The 12,656-nt window shown below is 36.4% G+C and overlaps 1 protein-coding gene and 1 long non-coding RNA gene across 3 annotated transcripts; one reads left to right on the top strand and one right to left on the bottom strand.

Annotated features, from left to right (window-relative positions):
- The first annotated feature begins 1,112 nt into the window (after nucleotides 1–1,112).
- LOC147513291 (uncharacterized protein At5g08430-like) lies at nucleotides 1,113–12,656 on the top strand. 2 transcript variants are annotated; one of them, XM_086596318.1, is made up of 13 exons: nucleotides 1,113–1,506; nucleotides 2,372–2,451; nucleotides 2,544–2,731; nucleotides 3,488–4,355; nucleotides 5,577–5,689; nucleotides 8,013–8,072; nucleotides 8,463–8,513; nucleotides 9,089–9,159; nucleotides 9,615–9,820; nucleotides 11,139–11,393; nucleotides 11,477–11,611; nucleotides 11,697–11,856; nucleotides 11,938–12,656. In XM_086596318.1, exons 1-12 carry the CDS (start codon nucleotides 1,379–1,381, stop codon nucleotides 11,852–11,854), a joined length of 2,313 nt encoding a protein of 770 aa, XP_086452444.1. In that variant the 5' UTR covers nucleotides 1,113–1,378; the 3' UTR covers nucleotides 11,855–11,856; nucleotides 11,938–12,656. The 2 variants fall into 2 exon arrangements, with proteins under 2 accessions (XP_086452444.1, XP_086452443.1); XM_086596317.1 differs by having other exon boundaries at nucleotides 11,697–11,849.
- LOC147513292 (uncharacterized) lies at nucleotides 9,261–9,486 on the bottom strand. Its single transcript, XR_015215380.1, has 2 exons — nucleotides 9,358–9,486; nucleotides 9,261–9,325 (listed from the first exon to the last, which is right to left on the bottom strand). It is a non-coding gene; the product is annotated as an uncharacterized LOC147513292 (long non-coding RNA).

The following is a 12,656-nucleotide window of genomic DNA, read 5'->3' on the forward strand; positions in this document are numbered from 1 at the left end:
GTCGTGTTGTTACATACTATGCAGATATAGACGACCCAGAAGAAGTGAGCCTGTGTGGAATTCTGCTGCTTGGTCGAGATGTTAAAATCTTGGTAATTGGAAAGAGCCCAGGTCAACTGGCTGCTTTACCCAAATTGCTCTAGTCGTTTTGCTGAGGCGCTTGTTTAGTAGTAAAGGGTAAAGGGTAGTTCTTGGGTTATTACATGGTTTCTTGGTAAAGGGTAGTTCACATAGTGTTATCACTTATTAAGTTATTAGTCACAAAGAAAGGATTTCAATATTAAGAATGCATGGTACGGAAAATAAGAAAACTTTAAAAAGCTAAATTGGAATCGAATGAATCCTTGTTCGTACTCGGACAATCTCTAAGCGCTGAGACCTTAACAGCACTGGAGAGTAGAGACCTAGAGTGGTGAGTTTTCTTCCTGTTCCCAGTTGGATATCCTTGAAATGGCAAAAGGAGCTGGATGGGGTGTTAAACAACTACTTTTTATAGATGTGTTAAACAGCAACTTGAGGTAGAAAAGATTTGCTCAAAGTTGAATCGTATGAGGCTATGAGCCTATGAGGTGATTTTGATACTAGGAGTAGTGCCGCCATTGCCAACCTAGCAGACAACTGTAGGTCCAAGTTTCTTCAGATATCATGTACTTTTGCAAACTTTATGTAGTTATAAAGTTATGGTATACGAAGGTGCAATTTGTCTTTGAGCTCGACAAATTTTCCCTTGTATTTACAGGCCCTATTTACACTGCAGCATTCCCCTAGTGAGACTTGCAAACTGCTCTTTTTAGTCAGTCAGAAGTCAGAACTAGGCAAGGAGGCAGCACATTTAGAGAGTTGCACTTGGGGGCTGGGGCTACTTTGAATTGACTGATCAATTACGCATTTTGGCCTTCGTTTTTTTTACTTCTTTAAATTGCTCACATAATTCCTTACACAATCCATTTTGCTTCGTTTTTTTTTTCACTGTTGCGGATCCTGAAGTGTGTAACACGTTGTATCTCTAACGAGAAATGTGTGGCAATTTACAAAAAGTCTACCCGTGTTTGACGAGTAGGTGAGTGAGTCCTGTCAGAGTAACAAAATCTAAGGGGAGTTTCTTTAATCCAACGGCCAATTTTTCATCGAAACTCAAAATTCGATAATTACGAAGAAAGAAAATAATAAAACCCAAAATTTCCCAATTGACTCTTCCCAATTTTCCTCTCTCTCTCCTACCACTCCACTCTCTCTCTCTTGCGAGTCTTTGTACGAATGCATCCAAAGAAACAGACTTTTGCTCTCCAAATGGGTTTGCTCAGTGTCTGTCTATAATGTCGTTTCAGTGATATTTCAAGTTTGAAGCTTTAACTCGTTTTAGAAGTGGAAAGAGAAAATGTCGTCTTCTTCTTCTTATGCGAAGAGAGGACGAGGGAGAAGTGTAGCTAAGAAGAAGGAAGAAATTGCTGAAGATTATTGCTTTGTTTGTAAAGATGGTGGACTTCTTCTTGTCTGTGATTTCAAGTACGTTCCCTTTTTTATTCTTCTTTCTTTCAACATTTTCTTCATAATTTATTAAAAAATCAATAGCCAAATAAAAGTTTCACTCTTTAGGACACGTGGTACATACAAATTTGGAAAGTCAAAATCGTTTGACCAAGTCAAGCCTGTTGACTTAGGAACCCATACAACCTGATTGTTTGAAAAAGTTAAATGCACATAGCACCTCTCTAAAAGACAAAGTTAGTGTGAATATAGAATATAAAAAGTAGAATATATTTGTCATGGATTGGGCAGTTTCTTTTTCAAGAAAGAAACACAACCCCCCAGAAGGGGTAATGAAAAGGAACATTTAATAAGGGCATATTTGGCAACTCAATTGGTTTCTCAGAAAAGGAAAACATAAAGACTCTTAGTCTAGTATTTTTTATGTTTTCCTTTTCTTTGTTTTCTTGGGGTTGTTAACTTGTTAGTACAAAACTTCTGAAAAAAAAAGGAGAGCTTTGATTGGTTTATAAACAAGGTACACATGATTCTCCCTTTCTTTTAAGTGTGGTTGTATTATTTCATTTCCCATATTACCCTTGTATGCATAACTTCAAGTGTTTTGAGATGTTTTTGTGTCTTTTAATTGCATGTTATATTTGATTTTATTTTTATTATTATTGTTATTAGTAATTACACATAACCAAAAGTATGGTTGTTAGCAAATATTTGAAAGAAAATATGAACATAATTTTTTTTTTTTGCAAACAAACTGTTTGTTAAATGGACTGTTTAAGATTCAAGGTGATAAGCTTTTGTTTACTTGATTTTGCATGGATAATATTTTATTGACTTTGAAGTTTAAATGGTTATAAGTTTAATAATCTGTATTGTTTTTTCGTAGGCATTGTATTAAGTCTTATCATCCTGACTGTGTGGGAAAGGATGATACATTTGTAGAAACTGGAAGGCGTTGGGTTTGTGGTAAGTTTATCACTACTAGTCTGTAAATCGTTATGTTCCTACCCTTTTTTTTTGTTAAATTGATTTTGAAAGTGTTTTTTCAAACCTTGCAGGTCGGCATACATGTTTTATTTGTAAGAAGAAGTCAGCACTCGATTGCTTTTGTTGTACAAGTGCTGTATGCAACCGCTGTATTAAAGCTGCTGAGTTTGTGCAAGTCAGAGGTAGACGTGGATTTTGCGCTAACTGCTTAAACCTTGTTTTGCTCATTGAAGAAAATGTGGACGTTGACTCAGATGGGGTAGGTTGGCTTGCAAAGGCTTCTTAACAATTAAATGAAATTCTCATGCTAGTTTTAGATTTTTTGTAAAAGATATACTGCATGGTGCATGGTTTTAAAACTGGATATTCTTTCAAATAAACTCTCTCTCTCTCTCTCTCTATTAGGAACACCTTTAAATAACTTCACTTTGCTAATGTAAATACTTCAATAACTGTGAAAGGACAGTGCTATTATTGTTGGGCCTCTGACAGTCCTAGTATATATCTGAACCTTAATCATGCCATGCATTTTCTTGAAGCTGTTGCATTCAGTCATGCCTTTCTAAATAGTAAATATCTATTTTACAAAAAATAACTTGGGAGAAATGTGTTGGAAATTTTAGAATTTAGACTATAAAGTGACTTTCTTAGTGGAATTGGGATAGTTTCATCCTAGCTATCCGTTTTTTCTTGTAGCCAAGAGCTGTAAAAAGTGATAATCACAATCCGATGGACTAATTCTTTTGACTTTCGAGAGGCAATTTTTTCCACTTTGTGAATTTAGCTGTGCCTTAGGCACACGTTTATCCTTCAAATGGTCCATTGTAAATCAAGGTGATCAGAGTGAAGAATCTTGATATTGAGGAGCACCCAAGTTCCTTGGATGTCCGTGCCTGTTAAATTTCCTTACTGTTTCTTCATGTAACTTGTTTGTGCCTCCGTGGTTATTTTTCACGTTATTATCCTTCTCGTGGTTATTATCCTTTGTGGTTATTCTAATTCCTTTATTTTGCAGGGAAAGATAGATTTTAAGGATAGAGACACGTATGAATGTTTGTTCAAGGAATATTGGGAGCTAATAATTGAGAAAGAAGGATTAACTTTGGAGGATCTCCGTTCTGCCAATATCCGGTTGAAGAAGGGCGACTGTTTTGACAACGTGTCTGATTCAGATAATTTTGTCGAAGGTGAAGAAGAATATCAAGATTTTGACGACAACATGGATGGCGTTATGGATATTGAGCCCTGTTCGCTATTGGGAAAGGAGCCGAAATTATTATCTGCTAGAAATGATAAAAGAAAGGTAAAACCAAAAAGGGAATATATTGGGTGGGGATCAAAGTCCCTTGTAGAATTTCTTCAATTCATTGGCAAGGATACGAGTAAGCCTTTCTCTCAGTATGAGGTCGATGAATTCATCAAAACGTATATACATGAGAAAAAGCTCCAATCTGTAAAGAAGAAAGTTTTATTTGATTCAAAGCTCCAGTCCCTTTTCGGCAGGAAGTCTGCCAACCGAAATAAAATCTTTGAGCTTTTGGAATGTCATTTTGCTGAGAACCTGGAGGAGTCTGAGGAAGAAGATTGGATGTATAAATCAGATGAAGAGGAAGATGTCACCCCAAGAACTTGGAAAAGGCAGAAAAGGACAAGTTTGAGCAGAACTGATGAAAAAGAAAAGGTTTTGGAAACTCCGCGAAGCTGTTTTGCGGCAGTAATAACTCGGAACATTAAGCTGGTTTATTTGACAAGAAGTTTAGTGGAAGATCTCTTGAAGGACCCTGATACCTTTCATGACAAAGTGATGGGAAGCTTCGTAAGGGTCAAATCTGATCCAAATGACTACTTTCAGAAAAATCTGTATCAGCTTTTGGAAGTTACAGGTACACTGCAGATCTCTGTCTCTGTGTGCTTGCTTGCCCATGAGACCTATATTGTATAGCTTTTGGAAGTCATAGTGGTGTAGCTGGGGTTGTCAGTGGACTGAGACCTATTTTGTATAGCTTTGGGAAGTCATAGTAATATAGTGGTATAGCTGGGGCTGTCAGTGGACCGAGACCTATCTTGTAGACCTATCAAGATGGACCAGTATTGGTCCAGGCCCAGTCTGAATGAATGAATATGTAGGTCGCTCATTTCAGTTAGCCTGTGCCTAGTTGTATGTAATATTTGTATTACATTTATTGACATCTTTCTGTACATCTCAGTAATTACTGATGCACCTCTAGATGATCTCCTCATCATTGAGATCATCCTCACAAATAGCAGCTCATTTGAATATTACCAAGTTACCAACTATTTTAAAAAAGAACATTTTGAGTTTTTTGACTATTGAAAGAACAGCAGTGTTCATTTTTCTTTCGTAAAGTTAAAATTATTGAAATGAGCTGGTTGTTTATTAGGATGATTTCGTGTTGGGGAGATTATCTCTCCGAAAAAGGAGCTCTCAGTTCATTGGTTATTGCTTGATGAACAGAAAGATGTCTGTATATGTATTCCCTGTGTCTAGATGTTTATGTCCAAACTTAACCTAGTTGGAATGGTAACTACTCAAGTCCAAGCTGGCCCAGATCAGAATGTCCCAGAGCCCTTTTCTTAATCAATTATTTACACGGGGTTAAAACTGGTCTACCATGGGAAGAGAGCCTTCTTCCATTTGAGCACTACTGTTTGACGACTAAAAGGGCATTCAAATATTTACAATTTTTTTTTGTGGATAAGCAAGCGAGGTTGTTTGAGAGGTCCCCTATCTCTTTTCATTAATAATTGTAAAAAATTGTGTTACATCCTGGCATACACTTTAACCCCTTGTATTAGAGTTAGAAACTTCTACCATCATTCTATCCGTTTTGTCCATGAACCTCAGTGGACCGAATGAAGAAAGGTTCAGAACTGATCCATTTTATATTGAACGAATTGTCAGATCCTTTACGACAGCTGATATTGGTAGGTCATCGCTTGATGAACCCTTAAGATGCCTAGCTCGTATTGAACATTCTTAACTTCCTGGTATTCGCTCTCTGATATGACAAAATCACTTATGTTTGATTGTTCGCTTTATGATTGGTAGTCATTTCATAGAATATTGTCTCTGGTAATCTCAGGGATAAATAAGATGCAGGGAACCAATGATATTAGCCAAGAAGTTACATTGAAACTCTCCAATATAAAGAAAGATACTCGCATTTGCACTTTGTCCGATGAGGACTTCTCAGAGGTAAGTCGTGTATTTTACCGTTAATTTGAACTGAACAGTTATGAAGTTAGAATGTTAAATGTTGTTGACCATGTTGACTTAAACTGTTAATTTGTTATTTGGATAGGTGATTGTGAATCAAATCTAGGCTTTTGAGAGTTTACATATTTTAATCATCTGGAAGTTTAATAGCATATTTTTTGGGAAAAGGCTCTCCGTTTGAGGTATTATTATCTATTCTACGTTATAAAGAAGCATAGGCGAGTGAGCTGAATGCGCCGTGGAAAATACCGTCCGCACAAAACGACAAAAACGTTTTTTAGTTTTTTTTTGGTTAAAGTCAAACCCTTTGCAACACTTCACTTTTTGGTTTTGTTTTATTTTTTTTTAAAGATTTATCTATTGTGGTCCCCACATATTTGAAAAAGTTGTCAGGTCAAACTAATTGTGGCATAGACACGTGCTCAAAACTAGTATATTTTAACTGGCTTCAATCATTTGTTCACTTACTGTGTTTTCGTGAATCCTACCTTCTAAGAATTTTTGACACCATGTTATTTATTTTATTTTAATTTTTTTGTCTGATTATTTCCTCTAATTACCTAAAATTTCAAGGAGGACCTTCCCCCATCTAGAGGATATTACTTTATTCAGTATTGGAACGTCTATAGCGGTCATATCTATTTTTATCAATATGAGATGATCGACTTGCGATTCAGGCAATCCAATCTTCTGTGTGTAAGGTGGAAGGGAAAAAAAATGGGTTTTCAAAAATTATCTGGATCAACGTGTCTCGATATATCAACACAGGTGTCCTCGTCATGGTCTATCCGACACGGAATATTTTTAAAATCTGATGCATCGATGATATCTACAGAATAACCTGTTTATGCTTATCTCTGCCTTGGAAATTCCTAAATGGGCAGATGGTGATCCTGTCGGGCCTACCAGCTCACAATAAACCAGCATCAATAGACGAATTTAGTTATTGAAGTAAACCAGCATCTCATCTCCAAGGCTGATGAAACCAATCTAAAACACAAAAAGTAACAACTTTTTTGGTCTGGTAGGAAGTCTCAAGGTCAATAGTTTGATGAACGATATGTATTTCGGTCCAGTTAACATGGAAAAGCTCCGAGTAAGAGGTTGATATAGTTACAAAAGATTTTCAGTTCTACACATACCGAATTGTGACAGGTATTACCGTATTATCTAGCTAGTCAAGCTAAAATGACTGAATTATGTACGTTTGCGTTTACTATTTCAGAAACACAAAAGCCTTGGTACAAATGAAAACACGGAAAACCTACACTGAGAAGCCATATTTCACACAACATATGGTATTTAGTTCTTCAAGAAACCATTTATAAGCGGTATGCAGACCTCAGAACAAGAAACTAGGCCATTATTTTTTTATTTTTTGGGTAGTAGCATTGTGTTTTGGAGTATAGAGGACATTGGTTCATCGAGTATGTATTCCAGAAAATCTGCCAGGTGAGAGATGTGTTTTTAAAATACTTCCTTACTGTTTATTGTATTGAAATTTACGCAAGTTACATTGAGACGGACGCGTGTGTCTGTATCCGGCACAGATACTAAGTGTCTGACACTGCGAAATATAAAACCTGAGCTATATAACATACAAATATGGTGTGTCCATGTAACACAAAAATTTACTTACTTCGTCTTAACAAGCTTTTACTGTGATTTAACAACAACACTATATACTAAATCAAGATTTAGTGATCATGCAAGCACCAAATAAATGAATGTCAGAGATATTGTTGGCATCTGATAACCTCATACCCCACAAATATTAGAAACTTTTAGGTTTTTGTTGGTTTTTGTTTTATAGACACATACTGATTGTACTTGTTTATGAAGGTGTGTAGTGCCCTACTGGTCAAGACTTGGGAGGTTGGGCCCCCAATGTCTTGGGTTCAGCTCCCACCTTCCTCAGGGGAATTAAAGAAATTAGGAAATGAAGTTCTATCCAAAAAAAAAAAAAAAAAAAAAAAAAAAGGTTATAGTGTTCTAAAAAACGGCCTAGGCGGTGCCCAACCTTCTCGCCTAGGCCTAAAATTGTTTCACAAAATGGTGAACCGATTAGGCGGTCGAGACGAACCGACTAAGCGGGCTAGGCGGACTAATCAGTCTCTTGGCGGTCTGGTCGGGTTTTTTCCATTTTTTTATTTTTATTTTTTTATTTTTTTATTATATATATATATACAGTCATTCTGGTTGTTTACCTCTTTAAAAGAAGTAAACATGTGTGCGCATATGGTTTATTTAGACTGTTGATGCTAGACATTTCTTGGTAACTTATATCATGTCCTCGCAACAGGAAGAAATCGAGGATTTGCGTCAGAGATTTAAAGATGGTTTACTTAAAAGGCTTACAATTGTAAGTTTTCCATCCTATTACTCACAGTATTTTATTTTTGACACAGATTTCTGATATAGCTATTAAATAGTGAATCTATCTTGTCATCTTTAAGCTTTCCAAAGCTGGTATAAAGGGAAATAGAAAAGAAAATAAATATGAAAGAAAACAGTTCATGGAAGTCAAGCTAATGTCAAAGTAGAAAGATTTCTCATTTTCTATTGAATGGTATCTGAATAAAGTGGTCTTTCGGGGGAAGGGTGTTATAATATGGCATAGAGACTTGTAAGGTTCGTTGGGCTAATCTGAACCCCATCAATTACCTCATGTGTTCTAAATAAGCAATTTTCAAGAAGCTTTCTGTTGGGTGTGTATAATGCTTGCCTACTTACCTCAAATTTTTGTTGGCAGGTGGAGCTTGAAGAGAAGGCCAGACGTCTCCATGAGAGTCTAACTAAACATGTAAGTTTCTTTGATCCTCAACACCGATACTTTTGTTACCATTCAGCTTTAAGTTTTAAACCAATTGCTAGGAGGTTAGCAGTTGTTACACCAGTCTCCAGTTATAGTTAAGAAGATCTAGCAGAGACCTTATAAGATTATCTATTTGGTGGTTGTACTGCTCTTCCCCTTGGTTCTGTGCACAGAATATTTTCCTATTCCAAGATTTGTCAATTAACTGAAAAACAGGTGGTGTTGGTGCAAGCTGGTAGCCTAGTGAAATTAATCATCGGACCTGATGAACACCTCTTCCCCATTGTTTACGACCATCTGATCTATCACTGTTAGTTATTTTTTATGTTCAGAAGCTAGTACAATGTTTATGTATAATTGACTAGATATATAGTTTCACAAGATTTTTTTTCAAGCCAGCAGATCTCTAGGGTAAGGGGCTAACAGTCATCAAACATCACTCCACGCATGCGCACGCAGAGTTGTAATCAAAATAGTTGCTGATGATTAACCTGTCATGCATTTAGATGTATTTATAGTCATTCCAGTTCTTATGAAGACTATATCAATGAATTGTTTCCCAGTGGATGGACAGAGAAAAGGTCCGACTGCAACTCCTTATTGATCGAGCAAATGAGAAGGGATGGCGCAGAGAATATCCTTTTCAGTCATGATTTCTTTCTCTATTTCTCTCTCTGGTATATTGTAAGATTTTCTTTCATGCTACCTCTTGAAACCTGGTTATGACCCTCATAGTGGGTTGCTAGGTGTTGATCAAAATTCTAAATCTTGGCTGTTATTGTTCACACCTTTTTATCCACCTTAAAGGTGTTTATTTAGATTATTTATCCACCTAAAAATTCTGACTTCTGTTAATCTCTTTTTACTAGTTTATTTAATCCATGTGTCTAAAGGGTTTGCAATGTTTTTAATTCTTTTGTATCATATTTAGCGAATATGATAAGGTAATCATCCTATAAAGCATCGCTAGGCTTGGAAAAATAATTTGTAATATTTTTAGAAAGTAGACCCTTTTCCAAAATATGTATGGATTGACAAATCTATATTCCTTTGTAAACCATGTAATCCTTGACTGTGTTTTGACTTTACGCTTGGTGAGTACTTGGAGAGGAGGCAGTTGCTTGATGCGCCATCTGAACTGGAGCGGTTGTTACAAGAAGTTCCCAAAGTTATTGCTGAGGAAATTGAGCTCGAGGTCACTTCCATGGATTTGCCTAAAGGTGAAAGTCTTGGAAAGGACAATTCACCAAAATCGATTTTTCTTCCAAAGGATGCTACCATTGATGACAGAGCAGGTAGGAAACACCTTCTAATCTGGGACTCAATGTGCATCTGAATTGGGTTCTATCAGTTTCATTGTATACAACTATACATATGTCCGTCAATTTGAGAAGTTCAAAGTCTGTATAGACTATAGAGCCACTTTCTTAGAACCGCTTTATTAGGGCTAGTCCTTTCATAAAGTGGACCTACACAATGAATTAAGAGCCGATTTATTCTGGAGATTGTCTCTCCACCTTAAAGAGTGTACACAGGGAGTCGTTTTAAGGGAGTAGCTCTATAGCGGCGGGATGGAGGCACTCACTTAAACTTAAACACCATGTCCTATTGGTATGTAGTCTGGACTTTCTACACTTCTGGCTTCTTCGAGACTGGGCCATAGATACATATATTTAGTATTCGAGACAGTTCAGAAACTGAAATTTCATTGAAGATTTGAAGTATGGAACTGTCAGTAGAAAGTGATCTGCCAGTAGTTTGGTACAGCAGGGTAGGCGTTGTTTCGGAAAATTGCCCAGGTGGTATTATAATGACAAAATATTGTCAACCAAGAAATTGGGCCTTTTGATGTTATGTCTTGGTAAAAAATAAATGTTCTTCACTAGTGCGGTCTTCATGATTGGGTTTTGAACCTGTGTTTTTATCAGGTTGAATGACCTACAGGGACATTGCCATCAGCAAGGATTTTGGTGTAATTGTCCAACTGTTGCCTTTATAATAATACCAATTAGTCAACAACTAAGAGGGTGAATAAGTTATTTCAGCTACTATTTTCTAGAAAATTATTCGTTTGGCCACACACTATGAAAAGTGACTTCAACTCATAGGCACAGCCCACAAGTTCACCATAATAAATGTCTTTTGGTTGTCTTCTCATTTGTCATTACGTGGCAGTGTAGAATAAGTGGGACAAAAATCTAATTAAATGAAAGGTAGGCACATGAATACGTGACACCTAAGATTTCTTTTTCTTTTCATCTTTTCTCCATTTTTGGAAAAAACTCTTATTTGACAATAATTTGATAACTGGAATTAAATTATAAATATGAAAAAAATTTGGTTATTTGATGATTTTAAAACATGTGCAACGCATGTGCATATTGGGTAGTTAAACTATCCATCGTCAATATATGGCTATGATCCTACTGCACCAAAAACTGCTTATATTGGAAATTCAAATTGGTTACTATCGATTCTGTGGTACACAGTTAGAGTCTTTTATAATCGTTAATTGTTTGTTTAAATTGTCAGTTGTTAAGAAGTTCTCAAAGGGCTAAGACACTGTCCGCTGTATCCACCCAATTTAAAGACTATGTGCTGTTATTGTTTCAGGAAGTGATGATGCTATCACTGTAAATGCCAACACTAAAGTGCCAGATTCATTGGGGATAGAAGTAAATGCTAGTAATGAAGTACCAGACTTTTCTGGGGTAATAGTCGTTATTGATGACGCTGATGAAAAAGCTGAAGCTGTTAAAGGAATTCAAGATGCTATCAGTGTAAATGCTAATACTGAAGTGGCAGATTTTTCTGGAATAAAAGTTGTTGATGACGCTGATGAAAAATCTGCTGAAAATATTATAAAAGGTTAATTATCAACTGTTGTTATTGTTATTCCGAAGTTCCAGGTCTACCTTCTTTGTTTAAGGAATATCCTTGTTACTTGACAGTAACTGGAGCTGCTTTTGTTACTGAGAAAGCTTTGGAAATGCAAGTGGATGGTAGTCGAGAGACCAATGTGTTTGTTGTGGACGAGAATGGGGAAGATGATGCTGATAGAAAGGCCGCTGAAGAAGGAACAAAAGGTTTAAGATTTGTGTTTCTGTTGATGTTATTCTGAAGGTCCAGCTCAATTTTCTTTGTTTGACGAATATTGGTAATATTTGACAGTAAACAGAGATGGCGCCTTTGTTTCTACTTCTTCTGTTACTGAGAAAGCTTTAGAAGTACGAGTTGATAGCAACAGAGAAACAAATGTGTTTGTTCTAGACGAGAATGAGAAAGATGTTGCTGAAGAGAACACTGATGAAAAAGCAGTGAAAGGTTAAAAGTATAGATTTCTCTTATTGTCCTTCTGAAATTCCAGCTACGGTTTTCTTGTTCCCTAACAAATATCCTAATTACTTGACAGTTCCTGGAGCGGGGTTGGAGGTTTCTAATGTTTTTGTTGCAGGGACACAAGTGGAAAGTGTTAGAGAGACACAGGTTGTCTTATTTGAGAATGAGGGGCATCAAGGTCCTCCCCCTGTGCTCATTGATTTAGACAATGACGAGGACGAAAACCCAGAAAGTGAAATATGGCATTATGTGGATCCTAGTGGCATTCCACGTGGCCCTTTTACAATGTCAAAGCTGAGGAAATGGGATAGTCAGGAATTTTTCTACCCTAACTTCAAGGTTTGGAAAGCAGGTCAGTCCCAAGAAGAGGCAATCTTTCTCGAGGATGCTCTTAGGAGAATATATTCGTAAGGGCGCAGTAAAAAGAGGGTTATTGGGATGTCAATCCATAGGATTCACTACTGTATCCTTGGGTGGTTTACCTTTACCTTTACAAGAGGGGTGCAATTTATTACGATGTTTTTGGGGCATGTTTTGACATGGACTAGGAGTCTAGGAAGGATTGCATCCATTAATTTTTGATTTTTTGTGAAAAGAAAATGTTAAGTTGAAACTTTGTTGTTTCTTTCCTGTGTTGTTTTTTTGGAAGTTACAATGTGAAAAAGGTTGTTAATATTTAATATAAGATGGAAGCTGAAAAGGAAACAGAAAGTCTAATGTTCTGAACTTCTGATGTATGTAAAGTAAGAATAATAGACATTTCTGAAGAAAATTTAATTAGTACTTTTGACA

The sequence above is a fragment of the Coptis chinensis genome, chromosome 3 (genome assembly GCF_015680905.1).
Source record: "Coptis chinensis isolate HL-2020 chromosome 3, ASM1568090v1, whole genome shotgun sequence".
Taxonomy (NCBI): Eukaryota; Viridiplantae; Streptophyta; class Magnoliopsida; order Ranunculales; family Ranunculaceae; genus Coptis; species Coptis chinensis.

Bases quoted from the DNA above. Each gene is read 5' to 3' on its own strand.
- LOC147513291 (XM_086596317.1), top strand. From the start codon at position 1,379: ATGTCGTCTTCTTCTTCTTATGCGAAGAGAGGACGAGGGAGAAGTGTA. The intron at 2,452-2,543 runs GTAAGTTTATCA...CAAACCTTGCAG, and splicing joins TGGAAGGCGTTGGGTTTGTG to GTCGGCATACATGTTTTATT. The intron at 8,514-9,088 runs GTAAGTTTCTTT...ATTGTTTCCCAG, and splicing joins ATGAGAGTCTAACTAAACAT to TGGATGGACAGAGAAAAGGT.